The following is a 22,272-nucleotide window of genomic DNA, read 5'->3' as shown; positions in this document are numbered from 1 at the left end:
CTGGAAATGAAGCCCGACAGGTGCCTCTGGGCATTGGAGGTACCAGCACATCAACCCAACCTGTCCCGTGAAGTGGTGTCCCTGCAGTTGACCATCTCAGTAGAGAGAAACAATAAAGAGCTGTTTGCTCTTCAATTATACAAGATTTTGGTACATTAGTTGCGAGCTGTTGGATTTGGCAATTTGTCGTTGCCAAATCCATTACGTTGGGATTAAACTGTAGAGGTTATTAAATACTGATTACAAGAAGACAGTGCATTATGGCAGGGAAATAACTTACTGAAATTAAGGCTTTGAAAATGTTTTAAGGGAATTAATGTTTAATTAATGATTTTGATCTATAAGACATTCCAGTAATAGCTTCAGTAAGAGATTACACAAACCTGTGGGACATTTGTCAGTAGAAAGGATACTTGATGTTAACATTTTTTTAAGTTAACCCTGCATTGGAAAACCACCCTGAGGGAATTAGGTGTACAATAAAAGGACCATTCAGTCTGCACCTTCTGTGATTTCTTTTTTTGCTTGATCGGATACATGGCACGTATTTTTAACAATACAGCATGAGATGAATATGATTTAAAATATTCCTAATTCGACACCCCAAATTAACTTGGATATTAAACTACAGGGAGGTTTACAGACATGAGATGGTTGACTGAATAGTCATTTTTTTTCTTCCACTGAATTTCATTTTTCTGCTATTGACTTCCAGAAACCACATAAATCATCATTAGCATTTAATTTTGCAACATGATTGATGATCTATGTTAGAAAACTTATCTTACACTAAGACATTCTTTTAAACGTCTTTTTTCATTAAAAAAAGTTTATGTGATTTCTTATAGTCAAAGCCAAGTCACTGATCCTTCTCTGTTTTCCTCACTAGAGTTAACTCAATGATTTAACATTATTTTCACGAGGCTGTAAGTGTAATTAAGGGGGTTTAAAAGATGTTTATGTCAGTAGCTGTAAAAATACAAACAGGAAAAGTCTACTGAACCGAAAACAATAAATAGCTGATACCAGTTTTCTTACAGAGATGATGTTACAAAGATGCTTCTGCAGAAAAATTTTCATTAGGGAATTTCATGGTAATTTATAGTGCTCTGTCAGGAGATAAAGCCTACACGTGACTCAAGACATCTAAATAGCTGATCTGTCAAGTTCTGTAATTATATAGGGGCTTTTTAACAGTTCAGACCCTGATGAGATGTAGGGATGACACAACTCACATTTAAGTTGAAATGAGTAAACTTTAGAAGCTCTAGTACAAAAAATGGCAGTTCATAGGTCTTTTAAGTTCATCTTCAAGCTGAAATGCATAATCTTTTTGGTAATGTACTGAATAAAAAAAGATTGCAAAGAAGTTTTGGAGGATTCACAAGGCTTGATAAATTTGAAAAATCACTTTGAAAATGAGGACTTCTTTCCTTTTCCTCCTCCTTTCCTGGTGCAGCCGGACTAAAGCCAACGTCACTACACAATTTTTGGTTAAAACCACCTGAATTAAAAGTTTGTCCAGACTTAACTAACTTTATCCAGAAAAGTAATGGGAAGGTTTTCCCTGGTTACAAGATGGATCTGGCTTTATAGTTAAAAGATATTAATACTTGTTACAGCTTACTAATATTCATTACAGCTAATTTTTCTCCCTAGTTATATTGTGCTCATTTTCTCCCTATCACTGGCTATAATCATTTAGTTTGGTCTATGCTGCCTGCTTAATTATTTTCATCTCTTTTTATGTCACATTTCTCAGCATAATAATTGTGTCAGATCATAAATCTGGATGAGATACAGTGACAATATTAAAAACCTGACAGACAGTAATACTTGCTTTATAAGGTGGAACAAGGTGATTCAGTTTAACTAAACACTTAATTTCTTTCTACTTAGTTTAATTAATTCAGCTTAATTATTTAACCTATTAACCAAAGGTTAATTAAATTGAATCTGAAGCACTCTCATTATATTTATATTGCTTATTTTTTGGGGGGGGTGGGACTAGGGTTTCATTACCCCTCTTGCTCATTAATTTTAGTGCTGCTGTTGCTCTTTCCTGAAACATTTGTTTTCTCCAGGGCCGAGTTAATCCATAATTCAGCGCTAATGGTGAATCAGTTGTGCATTACCCACTGCGCGTGGTCCACCAGGCGACGCCAGGCTTTGGGCGCAGGGGCTGGGCCTGCATCGTCTCACTGTGGTTAGTAGTGGGGAACAGGACCCTCAGTAGCCACAACCACCCTGCCTTGGGCTTTAAAAGGACACCTCCTTCCCTTTGCTTTTGGTATTTATTTTTGTCTTTTTTGCAATGCCAGCTTCTAAACATGTCTCTGCTCTTCTTCAGTGCTGCAAGGGAGTGGGGCAGGATAGGGGTGGCGGCCCCATTTCTAAAGGCTTCTTAAGGCTCTTTTGAAGAACATCTTGGAAAATGAAAGTCTGAAAATACAAGCTGGGGGAATCTGCATGAAGGAAATCTGCCCAAAGGCTCCAGAACTGCTCAGACACCAAAGTTTTTCCAGCACTTCAGAGATTTTAATTCCATCTCTGGAACTCTGGACCCATAACCCACAGCCCAAGAGCCACTCGAAGTCCCACCCCAGCAAGGGCATCTGTTGCAAAAGCACCCACCAGTGCTACCTGCATCCCACGCACCCAGAGAAGCTCAGGAGCCAGACCTGCCACCTTCACACTTTGATTTAACAAGCCCCTGCTAAGCACAAAGCTGAATGAGATCACGTCTGGTCCAGGGCCAGAAAGTAATGGTGCAGTAATGGTTTTATTGGCTTTTTGAGAAGGAGCTGTTTGATTTCAGAGAGAGAGGAGAGTCAACAGCAACATTTGCTCCTGCTAATCTCATTTCCAGACTCATGCTGAGTGAGAAGGCGCTTGGGCACAAAGCTTTGCTCGATTGCTCTCTGTTTATCTAGGATTACATTAGGAGCCCAAGACGCATCTGAAAACAGCCCATGGCAAGAACTAGGGTTTTTGCAAAGGGCTTCTGCAGCATCAGGTTTGCGGGAAGAGATATTCCAGGGTTTCCAACAGGTTGTTGGCTGGATGACAGCCAGCTTGCTCAGAACAAGTGCTGCAGAATTAACAGAATAGATGTGCAAGAAGGGGAAGATTTAAAGACATAAAAATAGTTCCTTTTTGTTAAAAAAAAAAAAGCTGTATTTAAATGCACAAGTTTTAGACATGCAAGTACTCAAGACAAGTACTGCAACAAGTCTTGATTAGATAAACATGTTAATTTAAAATAATATAATGTATTTACAGTAAGTAAAAAGAAATCAAATGCAGAAGGGTGAATTTGACAGGGGTGAAGGGCCCTTGTAGGGGGAAAACTGCAGCAGGAGTTAGTCTGACAATGATCTGCCCCATTGTTCATGAAATAAATAGTTATTTTAAAAACCAAATTACCACCAAATCTGGTATAACAGCTCTTTATTTCAGTGTCTACAACACAGAAAGGGCTTGCATTTTGAAACCAGAACCATGCAAAGCACCTATACATCAAGAACAAGAACTGAACGAGTGTCCCTCTCCTGCTACATGTGGAAAATTTAGGCAGGAAGACTCAGTTTTCCTGTGCGTTCTGCTCTACCCTTCCACAAATCAACCAGCTGCAAGGGGAGATAATTAACCTTCATTCCAAATCAAGGAAGTTGCCACTGAACAATATTCCACGCTGCCCTGAGCTGCTCAAATATGCTTCTGCAAACTTCATCGGTGACCCATCCCGCTATTGGTTTACAAGGACGAAGTCCTGAACATCTCCAGCTACAGGAAAAGACTTTAATCAGAGGTACTGAATTACTGGAGAGCAGAATTTGGCTCAAAGGATGAGCATCTTCTCCATACAGAAGCCCAGAAAAGGCCCTTATTAGTGTCCCTGACAGAGGGATGTAGAGACCACCCTAGGCTCAGAGAATTGTCATGTGCACGGAGGACAACTAGACATCCTGAACTATTAAAAAACAGTGGTATAGAAAAATAAAAGGCATAAAATACTGAACCAAAAAGGTTCCAAATAAGGCATCAGCAGGTCCCGACTGGATGCGCTCCCGTTATGTGCATCACCCTCCCAGCCAGGGCGGTTAGGAACAATGCATTAGGATTGTATTTCTGACCTCAATCACTAAGCACTATGAGCAACCAGAAGGGTTCAAGTTCTGTTCAAAAAAAGAAAAAAGAAACACCCAAAAACACAAATCAAGGAGTATTCTTTTTTGGTAAGTATTTCTTACAAAATAAAATAAAAATGTTAAAGCAATTTGTTTAAACGATTCTTTAAAAAAAGACAACATTCCTGTAAAGTAAAAATATATATATATATAGAAATAGGATATAATGTTATTTTTTTTTTTTTAGTTTTTAAAAAAAGACATTCAGTATCACATCAGCGGATTCTGATCAACTTCCCATCCGTCTTCTTTGACAGCCGCTGCTGGTTAAGGCAAAACATCAGGTTGGCACCGTTACAACAGCTGAATCGAACTGGCCGAAGGCGAAGCAGAGCAGGCAGCAGGCTGCCGTCAGCGAGGCTGCTTCTCCCGCACGCTCACCGAGCCGTCCTCCATGCCAAAGTACACCACCTCTGCCATGTCGATGAACAGCCCCGTCTCCACCACACCTGGGGAACAAGAGTTCACGTGCTGGTTAATGCCAGAGCCACCCCATTCCTCAAATCCTCTGCTCTCACCATTATTTTTGTTCATTAAGAGGCACCAATGTCTCCATCAGAGGTTTGGAGAGAGGTGTCCAGCCTGGGTGATGTTGCATCAGCTGCACAGGGAGCCTCCAGGAAGTCTTCTCCATGTGGCCACCCAAAGAGAAAGCTCTCTCCAGAGTGAGAAACAGCTCCGAAAGCTCCCCCAACGTTCACACCACCCCAGCCACCACCATTACACTAACACAATCACAACACACAATCACAAGCGTGGCATTTTCAGCCATGACCCACAGGAACAAGAGGAAGCCACAGGCAGCCACAGGCTTAGTCACTTTGCCTTTAAGCACATCTGAAAAAACTATCCTGTTAGAGAACAGCTGGATAACGCTTGTTCAAATGTTAAGACACAGCAGATTTGATGCTATCTCTGCAATTTGTAGCTTGTTTGCAAATGTGCTTTTGGTTGCATTTAATTATGGGGTGCTCCTAATTTCATAGTGATCACTTAGGCACAGCCAAAGGCCAGAAAGGTAGAAAGAAATGGAGGACAAGGGCTACCACAAGCCAGAGCCCTACTGTCCCACTGTATTTAGGCTTTAACAGTTCTGCTCATCCATTTCTGGGTAGGGAAGATACTCTTCTCCCCTTAGCAGGTCTGTTTCTGAGCAGCAAGTAGTGCTGAGACCATCTCCACACCAACATGATGGAATGGGTCCCGTCATTAACCATTCATCCCTCAACCACAGGAGATGCAAGGCAGAAGTCCTTGCAGAGAGGCTGCTTTGTTTGTGAACAGTGTGACCAGCCAGGGTTTCTCTCTTGCACAGAAACAGCTCTAATGATACGGACATTTGTATGGCAATGGGCAGCAACCGCGTTAGGATACAGAGCGCTGCCCCAGGGACAGCCCAGACCAGCTGTGGTCACTGCTCCTGCTGAAGATCCAAACCTGCCATCTACTGCTGACTGCCAGCAAGTGCCAGTTATTACTCAGACAGCAAAGACACCCGGATAAGCCAAGGCAGAGGGAGCATCCCAGCAGTATGCTCCTAGAGCAAGAAAAAAAGAAAATGGATATATTTGCAGTATATATATATATATGCAGTATATATATATATAAGCAGCATTGAGGGAAGCAAAGGCACTGAACAGAAGCAACTGGAAGTTTCTAGTGACTATTCACTCAGCCTACACTCACGGCCTCTGCCTGCTCTCATGTTTTAATTGTGATGCCAGGACAATATACTGCTGCTTTGTGGGGACATGGAGGTTTGTGCAACAGGATCCCATCCTGCTCTGACAATGCACAAACAGCGAAGGCAGTTGTGTTACAGACTTCAGGGGCAGGCAGCGACCTGGGGTAAACTCAAAGATAAAAGATACAACAATACATGTTCAAAAGCTGACCAGATTCAAGAGCAGACTTTGCCAAGGCAACCAGACAAGATATCCAGATGGGGTTGAGCCAGTCTATCTGCTGCTTCCCTGAAGTCCAGCAAGTGCCACTGCCCCTGGGCAGACTGGGATCATCCAGGAGCAGCTCTGGCCTGGGCGGCAGGTCTCATGCAAGGCAGGAGTTCTGCAGAGAGGCTGTTTTGTTTGCAAACAGTGCTATCAGCCACTGCCTCTCTCTTGCACAGCAATAGCTGTGCCTTCACAGCAAGGTGAGCCTGTAGGACCACACAACAGTAATGGGATGCAGAGCTGTAAGCAGCTTCTGGAAAATACTGTATTTCAGTGCAAACCCTCACTCCACAGTCCATCAACGTTTCCATTAAAAGCCCCTCTCTAGCAGGGCACAAGGAGAGTAAGGAAGAGCACAGAATTCACATGCCTAGTGGAAAACAGTGTGTGAAATCAACCTGGTGTCACCCTGGTTTTCACCACCATACAGGAATGCTACTTGGGTATAGTTGTACTAATTCAGCTGATAGATCCCCGAAGAAGAAACAAATGTAGGGACCCTTAAGAGGGGCAATGAACACACACACACATTTCCTCCTATCCACAGGACACCTCCCCACAGTCAGGTTTATGTAGCATGGACCAAGCCTTAGCCACCTTTTGGCACACACATTTCCTCCTATCCACAGGACACCTCCCCACAGTCAGGTTTATGTAGCATGGACCAAGCCTTAGCCAGCTTTTGGTTTGTGGTTTTTTGGTTGTTTGGTGGTTTGTTTTGTTTTGTTTTTAAAATCACAGACATTACCTGGTATCATTTTTATAGCAGTGTTCACTTCACTCCATTCATGAACCTTGTCAAACTTCCAGTCCAGGATGAAGTTCCCATTGTCTGTCACCACAGGGCCCTGGGAAGCAAATACATTTGTCAGCACAGTGAGCTCCTTCTCTACCCAGCACAGCCAGGGACTGTCACAGCCCTCACCCGAACCAGCCATCCCTGCTGCAATGGTTTAGAGAGAGTCAGCATTCAAGTAAATCAGGGCAGTCCACAATAGGCCTGTAAGTAAAACCATCACCCAAGGGAACTGCTTTTTCCTCATTTTCCTGCACACTGATCATCATGCAGAAGCTGGAAACAACAATGTAATTTTATCACTGCAACAGGGGATCCTTTTCATAAGAGTAAAGCTAGATTAATGTCCTAAAAAGGCAATTGAAGCCAAAATAAGAACCCCCTCCACTCCAGTGATAAAAGCATGCTGCTGGATGCCATGGGGAGGTTCTGGAGTTGAAGAATTGCTGGCCTTCAGCATCCTAGACCAGCACTCTCTCAAGCTCAACAGAAGGAGCAGTTGTGTCCTTCCAGCAGAAGAGAGGCAGCTGGGGCTGAGGATAAAGTGTTTCCGTGGCATGGAGCAGGGTGTGCAACCACACACACTAAGAGGGACCAGCATCTTCCAAGGACAAGGCTTGTGCTGGAGCAGCACCGATGTGCATTCCCTGAGTGAGGCTGGTCTCAGCTTCACACAGAATGACTGGTTTGCTATTCTCAGGCACCCAAATGTAGTCCCTAAAACTTCTTGGGATTAGACACATTAAAAACATGTATTCAGCCTTCAGGCATTAACTCCAAGCCATTGCTGCAGATAGCTCTCCTCTTCCCTTGCCATGCAACATGGGCTTGGCAAAGCCCCGCTGCCCAAGTCAGGGTAGGCCAGTGGCAGCAGAGACAAGGTATCTCCAGTTTAAATTTAGTCCAGCTCTGGCTCTGTGTGGTACAGAGGAGCCTGGGATGGAGCATGAGCTGCCCACACAACTTGAGACCCACACAACTTGAGACCCTCTCCAGCAGCGCAGACTGCCCTCCAGCCCCGAAACATCCCCACAGAGCAGCAGGTCAGACCCAGGCTGGCAATCCCTCCTTCTCCCTGCTTGCTTTAGGAGACATAAACCAGAGAGGTTTTCCACAAGCAGCACTGACCCCTCAACGAACAGTTCATCAACCAAAGCATCATTAGAGGGAATTACACAAGATGCCACTCGCAGGAGTGAAAGCCCAGATTTAATGAGAGGAAAGGCCAGACCTCAGGTCCTCTGTTTGCCCACATTCAGACGGCTCCTCTGGGGATGTGGGTCTGGTCAGCAACACGTACCGCTTTGCTAACGGCCATCCGCAGCTCTGCAGCACCCCCAAAGTTTTTGGTCAGGGCTCTGGTGACGGGGACGTAAGCCATGGGGATGACTTCGATAGGAATTCCCTTCTTCCACTGCTCCCCAAGGCTCCTTGATTTTTTCCTGAGGACACAGTTTGAGGTGGGATTGGCATCAGACACTGCATTGCTAAGATCATTAACACAATGCACTCATCACATTACCTCTTGCAAACCCCTCAGGCGAAGGCCCTGGAGGGCAAAGCGGTCAGTTCAGATGTGCACACACGTAGGAAGAACCAGTTTAATGTACAACGCTCTATTCACTCCTAAGCCCTGTTTTGACATGTTTTGGACAAGCAGGACACGAGTTGTTTTTTCCATAGCCCTGCGGCTGTATGTACAGAAGGGGAAATTTATTCTGTGTTGACAATCACTGAGCTCAAAGAACAGAGCAGCCATTTCCCCACAAGCTCTGCTGACTCCTAAGCAGGCCTGCTGAGTTGAAAATTAAGAAAAAAGAGCTAAATTTAATTGCTGAAGCACTGGGAGTCAGGCTCATTTCCACCTATTCCTGCTCACTTCCCTGACCCACTGGAAGGCCAATAATGGCCTAACACAGGACCATCCAAATTCTCCTACGGGACACAGTTATAATGAACAGTAATATTTTTACCTGTAGTCAGCAATAACGATGAAACATTTTGCATATCCTGCAACTATCTTCTCCTGCGTCAAGCAACCACTGCAAGGAGGAAAAAAATAACATAAAAATCAGAAACCAGACTGTTCCTCAGCCTGCCTGATGGTCCTAAAGTCCAATCCTCTCCACCATCTCTTGCTGGTTTTAGTGCTACTGTTGGCCCACATAAGGGCTCTTTCCCTGCCCCATCAGTTTATCCTTGTCCCTTGCACACACTCTTGGTCAAGAGTGATCTCCCACTGCAGGTGGACACTGGGCCCTGCACAGAATCCCATCAGCCTCTCCAGCCCATCCCATAGACATCCGCAGGCAGAAAAGGATGCTTAGAGGCCACCATCACTAGCACCCCACAGAGACAGATGGACAGCAAGGCTCACCCGCCACCTTTGATAAGGTTGAGGTCAGTGTCCACTTCATCCGCTCCATCGATGGCAACATCGAGCTGTAGGAAGAGGAGAAACTTGGTGTGGAAACTTCTCCCATGCAGCATCCAGGCACTGCTCTTGGTGCAGCTCAGGAGAGCGTCAGGTCCCAAGCAGCCAGGTGCCAGCCTGACCAGAGACGAGCATCTGGATCAGCCACCCAAGGATACCAGCCCCCACCAAACCACAGGCATGTGAGAGCAAGAGAAAGAAAAGCCAAAACCAATGGCTGGCCTGCAGGACACATCACTTTAGCCTCCAGTGGTGTCACTTAAGGACCAGCGCACAAGCAAGGAGCTCCTAGGGAAAAATCTCAGTGACACTTCAGCAACATGATATGGCTGCCTCAGGACAGCAAGTCTCAGCCTGGAAGAGATGCCAAGCACCTGGAGGAAACACAACTCGTCAGGCTACTTGCCGTCTAAAGGGACAAACACCAAGACAAGACTAAGGCTTGGTGGAAAAAAATCAACTAAGCTAGTTCTCGCTCACGTTGCGCAGCGTGGCTACCTAAACTCAGCCTCAGGGGAAGATAAAGGAGCCTGACACTTTGTGAAAAACCAGGCTAAGGGAAGGTCGGGTGAGGTCTTGCCTCTACGGTGCCACTTACCTCTGGATGTCGGTCCAAGTCACTTAGTGTTAAGCCGTTCTGCAGGATCAGCTGACGGGCCTGTGCACCAAGAACACAGCAAACACCATTTAACAGCAGCAGGAAAGGAACACAGGCTTGTGGTGTCATTCCACCAGCTGTGGAAAGGATGGCATCCCCCTGGGAGAGCTCCACTGCCTCACCCTGAGCTGGTGGAGAGGCTGCAGCCAGCAGAGGGAACACATGGCCAAGAAAAAAAATGATGCTTCCAGACCAGATTATTTTAATCGAAAGAAAACCCCTGCTGCTGATTTGAACTAAAATGCTCAGATGGTGCAACAGGACTCCTGGGTTCAGGTGTCTCCATACTAAATAGCAAAAGGTCCCATCAGCTTGGTGGGAATCACTTGTATCTAAGCATTAGAGCAGACATGGGATTTTTGAGTCCTGTGCTGTTTCAGCTTGGACATCATTCTCCCCCGTACCAATCCAGCCCCTCTGATTTCCTTCAGCTGAAAAACAGGAGCAAGAACATGAAATATTTACATGATAGCAACGTGGGACTAACAAAGAACATATTTTTCATATTGGAAGTAAGTAAACAAACTAAAAAAAAATGCAAAAAAAAAAGCTCAACTCATGGAGGAAGTGTGGAAAACTGTCTGAAACAGCCGTTCAGCAGCTCTCATCCACTTCTACAGAAGTGTATTTCCCTCTAGTGGCAACACAACACAGAGCACCCAGAGTCACCCTCCACTCACTCTGACAGCTCAAACAGGAGTTCAAGCTTAGAGAACCTCGAATCAGTTGGATTTTCTTTGTTACAAATCATCACCTGAGTGAGAGTCCCTCCTTGCATAGACTCTGCTCAAGTCTCAACTTCTACTGTGCTGTAGCTAGACCAAGAAACCCTACTGCTATAGCCCCAATCAACTGATTCCCCTGAATTATAACCACTAACAACATGTCTCAGTTGCATGTATTGGCATCCCAGAAACATTAAAAAGAGTTAGCAGGTGGTAATCCTGGTAATGAGATATGATTTTAATCTTTTATTGTGGCATTTCATAGCATGCAGTTTTAACATCCATGGGCTGTGGGTTCTTGATCTGTGCACTAAGATTGCCCTAAGGACTCACAAAATAAAGAGAGTAATAATCAGTGGGTTTACAGTCATTACGTGGTGCCCACATAAAGAAATTTCAGGGATCCGGGAACTGAAAGCATTGAAAACCACTGTGCTGCACATGCAGGCCAGATCCTCAACAGGCTTAGAGTCAGCAGTGTGGAAAGAAGGTGGCCCTCGTCAGGCTCTGCTTGCGAGGCGATGGGAGCAGGCCAGCAGGAATCACAAGCAGAGGTCCCACCAACGGGGGGAAAGTGGCAGTAACTGCGCGGCACTCGCCAGGAACGGTCTCGCTCCGTGCTCTCGGCACACGTCCGGGTGAAAAGAAGAAACAACGCAAAAGCCAAGGGACAGATACTTACCCCGGCTCTAGCTTTACTGATGGTGATGGAATAACTCAACCTGACAACAGGGAAGGGAGGAGAATAAAAGCCCACTGAAACCAATTCTTCCTTGCCAGAGACCTGAGGCAGCCATTTACACCTGTACGTAGCAAAAATAAGATGCCGTTTTGCTGACCTGGGAATGCTTCACTTGGGATCGGCTGAGGTCTAAGAGACTGCAAGAGATACAAGGCAGCCCCGAATCTGGGGGCTTTGGGCTCCTGCAGGTGTACGGTCTCTCTCTTCCCTTTAACAGGAACCTTTTTGTTTTACTAGTAAGAAACTCCGTAGAGTTACACAAACTAACCCGACATTTCAAGGCAGGACAGACTCCAGCCCACTATGAGAGTTTTATCAATATTTTCTCTGAGAGCTAATGACTAAACTCGGAGCACTTTTCCTAGGTTCAAATGGGACATGGTATCTCAAGATGAGGATCATTTTAGATAGACCAAAGACAAGACTCTCATCACAGTCTATACGCAGCAGAATATATATGATATAGGTTAAAAAAAAAAAAATCTAGCTTTTACTTTTTGCCCTTTGCAGAAGCTTGTATTCTATCCCAGTTGGCCACTGGTTGCTTGCAACAGCTGGGAAAAGAGAGAGTCCCATTGCCCCACTTAAAGAACATCTGCAGGATAGGAGGATGTTAAGTTTTCATAAGACTTCAGGATAATTCAGGGTGGCCTCCATCCAACCCCAGGGTCAAAGCAGAGCCAGCTACAGATCGCTCAGGGCTTTACCCCACTCAAGACTTGAAAACCCTGAAGGACGGACTCTGCACAGCCTGGCTTACTGCTTGATTAAAAAGTTGTGACAGAATTACAATCCCAAGGTCCAGACCTGGACCGTGAGGACACATACCCAATTCCTAGACTGGGGCATTGCCACCCAGCCTCAAAAACCCCATGGATGGTCCCCAACATGTCACTTCTCCCTGCCCAAAGGGGACAAGGTGGCAGCTGCTCCTTTGAGGAGCATTCCCACCTCAGGGAATAGAGGCAGAGAGACCAAAGCCAGTTGCCTGAAGGCATGGAAGCTCAAAAGCTTCCTCAGCAGCTCTGTGTTTCACCACCAAGCCACGTTCTCCCTCTCCCTGCAAACCTCTCAACAGCTAGCTTGGTGTGAACCAATCCCTGCAAAAGCTGTGCAGCAAAGGGAAGATTAAGCTGATTTCTCTTCTGCAATTTCTTGTAAAAGCCAGTTGATGCATTTCAAGGTCCTCCTGAAAACACATAAGCTTGCTATTATTGCTTGCAGCATGTTTTTTTACAGCTTAAGGGGTTGATACAGAATCAACAGACAGTAAGTGTCTCCAATGAGTTTTGCATGATGAGTCTGGTTCACCACTGTCAACAGTATTTTTCTGTAAGTGGGATCCAGAGCAAGCCACACACTGACACTGACACAACCAGCGTTACCACACTGGTTCAAAACACGCCTCCTAGCACTATGGCATCCCTGCAGCTCACATCAGGGTCACACAGCACCATCACCACTGGCTTCATGAGGTCCATCAGCAGGCTGCACCTCGGCTGCTCTCACCAGTGCTCTCAGCTAACTCACACCCACAGTGAGCCAGTCGAAAGAGCAGTGTGGTTGCCTCCCACAGCCAAAGGGAAGATCCCCTGCGTGACTGTTTGGGCTAGCAGAAAGCAAAGGAGGAACGTGCTTACCTGAAAAGATGTAGGGATGCAGACAATCGTTAAGTTTTCCTCTCTAACCCGCTCAGCTGTAGGAAAAAAAAAAAAGCAGAAGCCTCAGTTTGTTCATTGCAGAAGGGAAAAAACTCACCAACTTTCACTTTAAGAAATCTCAGTTCAGAGCAGCCCCTTTGAATCACTGCAATTACTTGCTTGGCTTGCAAATAGCTCAGTCACGCTCAAACGCAAACAGGTGCCACCCTGCATAGGCTAAGGCTCAGTTTCTACAGTCAGAAATGTTTGAACACCCACCCTGGCTCAGCCCAAGACACCACAAGCCATTAACCTTTGTGTCTCCAGCAGCAGAGGAGCCTCGTCAGCAAATAGTCACCTGGGAAATTAGCCCCACTCCCCTCTCTCACTCCATTAGACAGGTTTTGCTTGTAAACAGAAAGCTTCAGCAGCTGTCTGAAAGGTTTTCTGGCTTGTTGCCTTAGGGACATCACATTAATTTATTATAGAACATTTAAATATATGGCAGGGAAAGGACTAATAAAATACACTATTCCATTAAATGGAAGGAAATATTTCCTCCCCCAGGTTAACCTCAAATGACTAAAATCTATTACTAAGATATCATTATGGACAAAATGTTATTTTAGTAATTACACTACTTAGGCATAAGCCAACAGCCCAAGAGCCAGCAATAGCTCTTGCACCAGCGCGAGCACACAGGCTACATGCTTCAAGGAAACCCACATCCCAGTGCTAATGCATTCAGTAGACATGAAAATTCAGACTTTGCAGCCTGGAACGGGCAATGCACTCTAAATACTGTACCTATTTATTTAGAGACCGATTCTGTCTCACAGACAGGAGTGGCTGCAATACTGAGCCCAACCCAGAAAGCTGACCCACAGCTCCCAAGCCAGCTCCCAGATGAGTGTGTGGGGTGAGGTGGGTGCCAAGGGGCAGGCACAGCACCATCCCTGCCATTCCCCCGGGAAGCGAAGCACGGCAACGTGCCCAGACCTCAGCCCCACTCGCCCCTGGTGGTCTGGGGGACAGCTCTGCCCAAGGGAGCTGGAAGTCACCAGGGGACTTCCCAGCCTTCAATTGGGACACACTGAACTCTGCTTCCAAATGAATGTCCTGCTTTGGATTCCAGCAAGACCCCCATGAAGGAGAGGGCTGATGCTGCACTCCCGACCCCTCACACACGGCTGCTCTGTTTTGCATCCAAGGACAGCAAAGCAGGACAAGGTACAGCACCTCCACAAGCAGATCTGCCTTAGGGCCGAGACTGCCCTGGCAAAGGAAATTTTAAACCTCTGCACCCTCTGTAACGAGGCATGAGGATAATTACTCTCACTGCCTCACTGAATATTTTGCTGAAATTTCCTGAATCACACCTTGTGTAAACTCGCACCTGGGGCAAGCAGATAAACCTAGCCGTAGGGTACATTAAAAAATGCAGCAGGATTTCACATTCCTTGTTTTCATTACACTTCAGCAGGACCCTCAGTGTGAATAACGTGGATTGGAGCAAGCAGCTCCAGCCGCATCCAAAGGGGTTAACGGAAGCAGAGCAGCTGCGTGGCCCAAAGCCACAAAGCACGTCAGGACTAAGCAGAGCTGGAACAAAACGGAGGGGTTTAGATCCAGTTTGCGGTGGGTGCCAGTAAAGCACTTTGCCCGCCTGTATGGGGAGAACAGGTGGCAAATCATTACCTCCTCAGGACTCTCTATGCAATAAATCTGGAGTATAAGACCCAGTTTTAACCTTCAGCTTCAAGGCAGACACAGCAGTCGGTGAACAGACCCGAAGCGTTAGCTCTAAGTCAGCATCCAGATGATTTAGTGTGTTTTTCAAGTAGTTGGGGCAGCCAGACAAGGGTACTTTCTGCGGTGAGAGGAACATGAAGGGGAGCATCCTACCTAATCGATGCACCGCATGGACAATCGTAGAACCACTTCCAATCCCAAGAACTTGATTGTTCTGCAAATCAAAGAGAGACGGAGGAGATCTGTTACTGGGGGCTCGGCAGAAGGGCTGTCTGCTTTTCCCAGTAGACTCCACATTATAAACACATGCAAGAGGAACCTTGCCCAGAGGTGCATTGCCCACACACATCATCTTAGCATGCTGCAGGCAAGGAAGGGAACACGCCACACCAGCGAGGGCACGACCACTGTCTGCGGCTAAGGGATTTTAAGCAACTGGCCCTCTCCTTAAAGGACATGTGCTTGCTAAATTCCCCCCATGGTCTGAATCTGAGGGTGTTCAATGCACACTCACTGCCAGTCGCTGGCACACCATGCACCCTCTCCTGCCGGAAAGCTGGGAGCTTCAGACAATACCACAGAGGAAGAAGCTGAAACAACCTCAAGATAACATCTCCCAAGGAAGCCGCACAGTAAAAGCATGGGTTTGCTGCCAATGGTATTGTTAGTAAACAGTAGGGATGCACCGGCGGCCAAGGCATGGAGCACAGCAGCAGTTCCTACAGTATGATAAAACCTGCCCTCCAAAACAGAGCATACAACTGCCTGTGAGAGTCCAGCAAGGTGCCTGAAAGACGGGTGAGCCTGACAGCATACGCTGAAGAGGATCACACTTCAACCACAGCTTAGCCCTGGACTTTCTCTGCTTATGGTCTGGTTTAAGAAGGATCCCTACCATCTCATCCACAACAGAGACACACTGCTGAAAGGTGCTGCAGGCTGAGGGTGGATGGGTGCAATTGTGTTACCTCCTCAGAGAACGCTCTGTGATGTACATCTCTGTTTATCATCAGCTCAATCGCCCACCCACTCAGAGCTACCTGCAGACTCTTGCATACTTCCAGTTTTCAACCTACTTCCCCTTCTTTGGATGGGATCCAAAGAAGCTTAAATTGACTTAAGGAGGCCCAATATCACTAACAGAGACTTCACATGAGCAAGACTTCAAGCCAGCCAGAGATGCAGGCACAGAGCTGTTGTGCATTATCTCTTGGACATTAGACAGGTCTGGAGCTCTTTCTCCATTTGTAGCAAATCCAGAGTTCAGGAGGTGTGGAAAAAGCCCCACCTACAGCATTTCAACCAGCTCAAGTCTTACTGGCACGCAAGCTTGCATGAAAAGGTGGAGCTCAAGGCAGGTCATGCTCCCCTAGGATTAATTACTTCCCTTGCTTAAAAAGCTTTAAAAAACCAAAAGTTCTCCAAAATCCAGCACACAACCAGAGGCTCGGCTTATATCCCAGCCCGCACTAATCACCGTGACTCTGCAAAAGACGGGGAAAGCAACAGACCACAGCTGCACGCCTGCAACGCTGCCAGCAGAAACCCAATAGCTCCCGAGGTTTCTCAGCTTCTCCTGCCCAGCAGGCAGAGCCAAGCGTGGCCAGCCAAAGAAGGGGCAAGCAAAGCTGCACGGAGGCTGGCAGGACACGGGCAGTACCGGTGTTCCCAAAAGACTTGTTTCGACCCAGGAAGAAGCAGTTTCTTCTCTTTGCCCTCTTTTCTACAGGGTGGGACAGCTTCTTGGAGCAGCTGGATGCCCTAAAGGGACGGGGAAAGCCTCAGTATCAGCCACTCCATTGTAGTGTATAGAGAAAAGCTCACAAGGATCCCAGCCCATCGCTGACAATACACTTGAAGGCATTTATCAGCAAGGAGGGGTGAAGCACCCTCCCTTAGGTGTTGGTAAGACTTTGGGCTAAGTGGTTTTCCCAGAAAAACGGTTTAAGCCAGTATAAACTGGTGCTGTGGAAACCCCTGCCTTTCCACAGCTCCCACCTCTCCCTCCTCAGCTCCAACCCCAGCCAGACCAGGGGCAAAAGCAGCCAAAAAACAGGGGCAGGGCAAATGTTGGCAAGAAGCAGAGCACAAGGTCAGTGTGCAAGGGGCAAGTCCAGCTCACAGCACCAAGGAGCAGCCCCCCATGCAGAAAAATGACATTTCAGGTTGTATGCTAAAGCCCCAGCAAACAAACCCAAGGTGCTGAGCCACAGCACACTGAGGACCCACGTATGGACTCCAGGAAGGGAGTCAGCAGGGATCACAGCATTTTCTGAGTTAACCCAGGGGCCTAAAGACGCTGCCAAACATTACAGATTCTGACAAGGCAACGCACATGGAGCAGGTATCAGCAGCACCACATGGGCTGGCCAGTCCAACCTAAGTTTCTACAACTAGGATTTATATGGACAAAGAGCAGGAGATAAACACAGTGCAAAGCCCAAAGTTTCCTCTAATTAACGCTCAGCCCTCTGGGGCAGCAGGACCTATCTTCAGAGCAGGAGATAAACACAGTGCAAAGCCCAAAGTTTCCTCTAATTAACGCTCAGCCCTCTGGGGCAGCAGGACCTACAGCTCTCACCTATCTTTCCATTTCTAATGGAGACGCCAGCAGGGCCTGCCTTCAGAGGTGTTGTATAAACGCAAAGCCAGCTCTCCCCAAGCAGCTTACAGCTCTAAAGCCCTGAGCCCAGTGCCTGCCCCGCTCCTCCGAGCCATCAGCACCACAGGTTCTGAGGTTGGTCATCTTTCTGCTTGCTCCAGTACTGGGGAACTCTGCTCCTGCAGCTGCCTGGGGACAAGTGCTGTGGGTAAACACACCAATCTGGCTTTAATTAAAAAAAAAAACCACACAAAACAACCAAAAACCCAAAGAGAAAAAAGTTCTTCTCTCCTAATCCCCCCACCCACAGGTTTTATATCTGCTGCAGGCGGTGTGAGGAGCTGCTGCGCTGGCACAGACAGGGATGGGTGTGAAGGAGGATCCAAGCGAGGGGCCTGATCTAGTACCGGTACCAAGCCCCTGGTGCCACGGATTTTCAGCACAGTTAAGCAGGAGAGATTTGTCCAGTGTAACTGAACCCTGAAGTCAGTGGCGTCTCCCACGCGTCCCTGCGTGTGAGGAAGGAAGTCTGCAGCTTTGCTTTCAAAGATTACCCTGCTCCCTCCGTTAACAGCGATAGTTCTAACAGTCAAACACAAAATTATCGGTTGCAAACAGCAGCTGCACCCTAACAGTGCAAACTGAAGGGGAGGCAGTTTTTCTCTGACAGCCGAGACCATCTAACTCCTTGGCAGTGACTCTAACCTGCTCCTCCATCATCATTTCACACCAATCTGCCCAGCAAGAATTCCAGTGTCACCCCGGCTGCTGACTGTTTTATTTAATCAGTGTCACTGGCTGGGCACTGAACTTTAATCAGCTGGGGCACGGCCAGAAACATCGTCCTAAGTTTGCTTGACCACAAAACAGCACAAAGGCCAGCTATTTCACTGTGAAAAGTCCAAAATTCAGAGTCATGTGTTAGCCCGAACCAAAGGCTGACCCAGCTCAGGACAACTGACGGCAGCGGTCATGCCTCGGCTCCACACCTTGCGACACAAAAGTTCTTCCTCCTGCAATCCCTCAATGCGCAAATTTAGAGCTTGCTTTGGGCAAGAAAGGGGGTTTTATGCAACTGCCAGTTCATCCCCCAGACTCCCCCACCCCACGAACAGCTTTGGGGCGCAGTGGCCTGGCAGGGGTAGGTCTCAGGCAGCAGGCAGGTGTGCTCTATGCAGGCAGGTACAGACTGCTCCGAGGAAGGAGTGGCTGCAAAACAAGCGAAGCATTCATGGGACACCAGGGAAGCCACCAGCAACTGAACCTCAAAACCCCAACCCGGGGAGGGGGGGGAGCAGGAAGGAAAAGGGAATTTCCTCCCCCCACCACGGAGTGCCAACATCTACCTCTTTGGCAGCGACTCTACCCCCGTTTCACCACTGCTGTTGCAACAGGGCTTGCACAGCAAACACTGATAAACCCCTGCGTGACTTTAACCGTTGATCTCCCAAGTATTCGCAATCAGCCTGTGTCAAACCTAAAGCAGCTCCACTCCTATTTGACCTTCAAGGGGTTGACGAAAGCCCCTCGCTGCACTTCCCTCCCTGCAGCGGCCGGGACAGGACGCCCTGGTCAGGAGCTGTTGCTCCTGGCTCCGGTGCTCGGACACCGAGTGCAGCAGCAGAGCACCCCGGACTGGGAGAGAGGAGCGGGACACAGCATTAGCCTGAACTCCCAGTGCAGGAGGGTGCATGGTGAAAGTTTGGAGGTGCAAGACCTTCCCCCGAACTCGGGGTGCACTGTGCTGAGCCGGGCAAGGCACCCAGCTGCTGCCCGGGAGGGGTAACGCTGAGTGAGCGGAGACAAGAGGGGAAAAGTAGTTCTCTCTCCAGCCTTCTCTCCAGGCTAAAGGAGCACACTCCAAATCAAAGGAGAAGGAGGTAGAGGATCGGTGGGGCCTGGCCATGCACCCCAGAATCCCATACTGCACCCCAGGACCGTTTGTGCTTTGCAAAGAGCAAGGAGTCCCTGCACCCCAGGGCTGCTCCGTGCAATAGAGGGGTCCGTGCAACCCAGAGCCCCTCCGTGCCCTGGGAAGCTCTGTGCACCCCACGACTGCCCTATGCATTGGGGGGGTCCGTGCACCCCACGGCTACTCTGTGCATTGGGGGGGTCCCTGCACACCGGGGTCCGTCCCTGCACCCCGAGGCCACTCCGTGCACTGCGGGGTCCCTGCACACCGGAGCCCCTCCGTGCCCTGGGAGGCTCTGTGCACCCCACGGCTACTCCGTGCGTTGGGGAGTCGGTGCACCCCACGGCCACTCCATGGACTGTGGGGGTCCGTGCACCCCGGATCCCCTCCGCGCACCGGGCGCTCTCTCGCTCCCTGCTCCGCGCCCCGAGCAGAGCCGGGCTCCGGGCCGTCTCACCTGGACGTGCTTGTCCACGGCGGCGCAGGCGGCCAGCTTCTGGGCCTCCTCTGCCATGGTGCCGCCGAGCCGCCCGCGGGCGAAGGCGCGCCTCCCCGCCGCCGGCCGCGCTCTGACCCTCCCCGGCGGCCGGGCAGCCAGGGGCGTGCTGCGGAGCGGGCCGGGCCGGCCGAGGAGCCGCATGCCGCCGCGGCCCGCCCCCGGGGGGCTCTCCCGTACGGGCTGGAGGCCTGGGCCGAGCCGGTTCCTTTCCTCCTCCTCCGCCTCCTTCTTCTCCGACTCCTCCTCCTCCTCCTCGGGCAGGCTGGGACTTGTAGTGCTGCCAGCCGCGGACTACAGCTCCCACAATGCCCGGCCCCGCGCGGGGTGTCCGCGGCGCCCGCCCGACCCGCAGCGACTTGCGCTATGGATGGGCAGACGGTGTGCACGTCGGGGTTTCCAGGGATGGAGGGGTCGAGGCTTTCCCCGCCAGGTGCAGAGGAATGGGAAATGCCGCACCCGGGAGCGGCGGGGCAGAGAGCGGGGACAACCCCCGCACGGCGGGGGGTGGCTGGGGCTCTGCCCGCCCAGCCGTCAGCCTCAAGAAAGAGCATTTCTTGGGCTTTTACCCAAACTTCGTAGCGCGACCCCGCCGGAAAGCGCTTCTGTACGGCAGGGGCTGAAGGACCGGAGAGCGAGAGCCTGCTCCATCAAACGGGGTGTCACAGGACTCACCAGCAGTGATTTGGATGTGGCAAAAGACGCTGCTCCTCTGACCACCCCGTCACCAACCAGCGCTCCCTCCTCCTTACCCCACCCTGCAGGGGGTCAGGATAAATCCCTATGGAAGTGCTTCCGTCAGGGAGCACATATAGCCTTTCCCCCCCCATTTTTTTTCCCCTCTGTATCCTGGGTTGGCACCTGCTGAAACTGTTTGTGAAAAATACTAAGAGGCAGACCAGCCCCCAGGTACCTCTGCATCTGGGGGCCACGGTAGGACCACGCACAGGTTTCTCTCCAGGCTGCAATCCCACCGAGACAGGTGAGAATTGCAAGTATTTACCACTCACTACACACTCCAAGGCCACACCACAATGCATAATCTCTATTTTATTATTATTATTATTTGCACAACAGAAAAGCTGTGGTTGGCTTTTTTTTTTTTAATTCTGTGCGTGACTGAGTTGTTCTGTTGCCAACCTCTGCGATTCTACTGTTTCTACTGTGGTTTTTAAGGGTTAGAAACATTTCCCTTTGTTTTCCCAGGGCCGGCAGAGCAGCCTTTGAACAATGGGCTGGTATTTCAACAAAGACTCCATTCTCACCACCCGGGCTTATCTCATCACAGCAAGGCCTTACCTTTCTGTACAGAGCAGGTGACTTGCTGTTAAGAGCAGCACGTGATTGCTGTGCAGTCGTTAGGTGTTTTCTGCTGGCTGGCAACGATCTTTCCTGCAAGTTACTCATTTCAGAGTGTAAATACGTACATCTCGTGGGATAGATCTATACTTCAGAAAGAATCAGACCTACGTACTGTGTTCTTCCACCATGCACTAATGGTACAACTGGAGGAGCAGCTGATTGGGTTTGGGGTTACTCCTTGCAGTACCCTAAATGTTTGCCTGCTGCCTGAAATGAAAATCAGTGATGAGGGTTTTACACTGATTCAGGAAGCTCATCCTTACACGTGGGCATCTCTATAATCCCACCAGGGCGGGAGAAGCTAAGTATGGATGGGGCAATAAACCTGTTTGTATCCTCACAGCGATAGCTGATGGCTTTGGCTTGAAACACATCGTGCAGCACATGTGCCTGGAGGAACGAAGCATTTCCACTTACAGATAACAGGGCTTTCCGTTAGCAATTCATCTGAACCTGCTGGTGAGTTACAGTTTCAGTGAATGCTGGAAAATCTTTCATTTGCGGTGTGCTGAGCCTTGCCTATGCACAAAAAGATGACATTGGACCTTTTAGAAATGGATTTTAAGCGGCAACCAACTCTGTTTGCAAATAGCTCAAAGTCCTTTTGTACCAACCTGTGTTTGCCCCATGTCAAAGCCTCTCTGGGAGCCAACTCTCATCCTCTCTGCTTCACAACAGAGGGAGGTGTTTGAACAGACATTTTGCTTTGTCGAAGAGCGTGGCAGCTGTGAGGTGTTAACCCTCACGAAAAGCCATGCTGATGAACGGAGTAGCTTGGACCATCAGGGTGGCAAGGGTGGCTGTGTGATTCTGCACACTGAATTCTGCATCTGAGCCTGGAATTACATGTTAGGAAATTACACAGTAGCTGAGATAACAGCTTGCTGTTGACAAAATGGGAAGCTCCTGCTTTTTCCTCCCATTACCCGCCATCCACTGTCAACCTGGGTACAGAGTTTGTGCTGGCTCTGGCACTCCTCTGACCCTGTGCTGATTCACCTTGCCACGCAG

The 22,272-nt window shown here is 48.6% G+C and overlaps 1 protein-coding gene across 1 annotated transcript; it reads right to left on the bottom strand.

The window, feature by feature from the left end:
• Positions 1–3,433: 3,433 nt before the first annotated feature.
• Positions 3,434–20,144, bottom strand: RPIA (ribose 5-phosphate isomerase A). The gene is made up of 9 exons (XM_014936035.1): positions 19,861–20,144; positions 15,043–15,103; positions 13,138–13,193; positions 9,971–10,030; positions 9,316–9,380; positions 8,912–8,980; positions 8,239–8,380; positions 6,891–6,990; positions 3,434–4,639 (listed from the first exon to the last, which is right to left on the bottom strand). The coding sequence occupies exons 1-9, from the start codon at positions 20,041–20,043 to the stop codon at positions 4,542–4,544; spliced, it is 834 nt and encodes a 277-aa protein (XP_014791521.1). The 5' UTR covers positions 20,044–20,144; the 3' UTR covers positions 3,434–4,541.
• Between the last annotated feature and the right edge of the window lie 2,128 nt (positions 20,145–22,272).

Source organism: Calidris pugnax, unplaced genomic scaffold, assembly GCF_001431845.1.
Source record: "Calidris pugnax isolate Ruff unplaced genomic scaffold, ASM143184v1 scaffold14, whole genome shotgun sequence".
Lineage (NCBI taxonomy): Eukaryota > Metazoa > Chordata > Aves > Charadriiformes > Scolopacidae > Calidris > Calidris pugnax.
The sequence above is the reverse complement of the archived record's forward strand: the minus strand, read 5'-3'. Positions and strand labels throughout refer to the sequence as shown.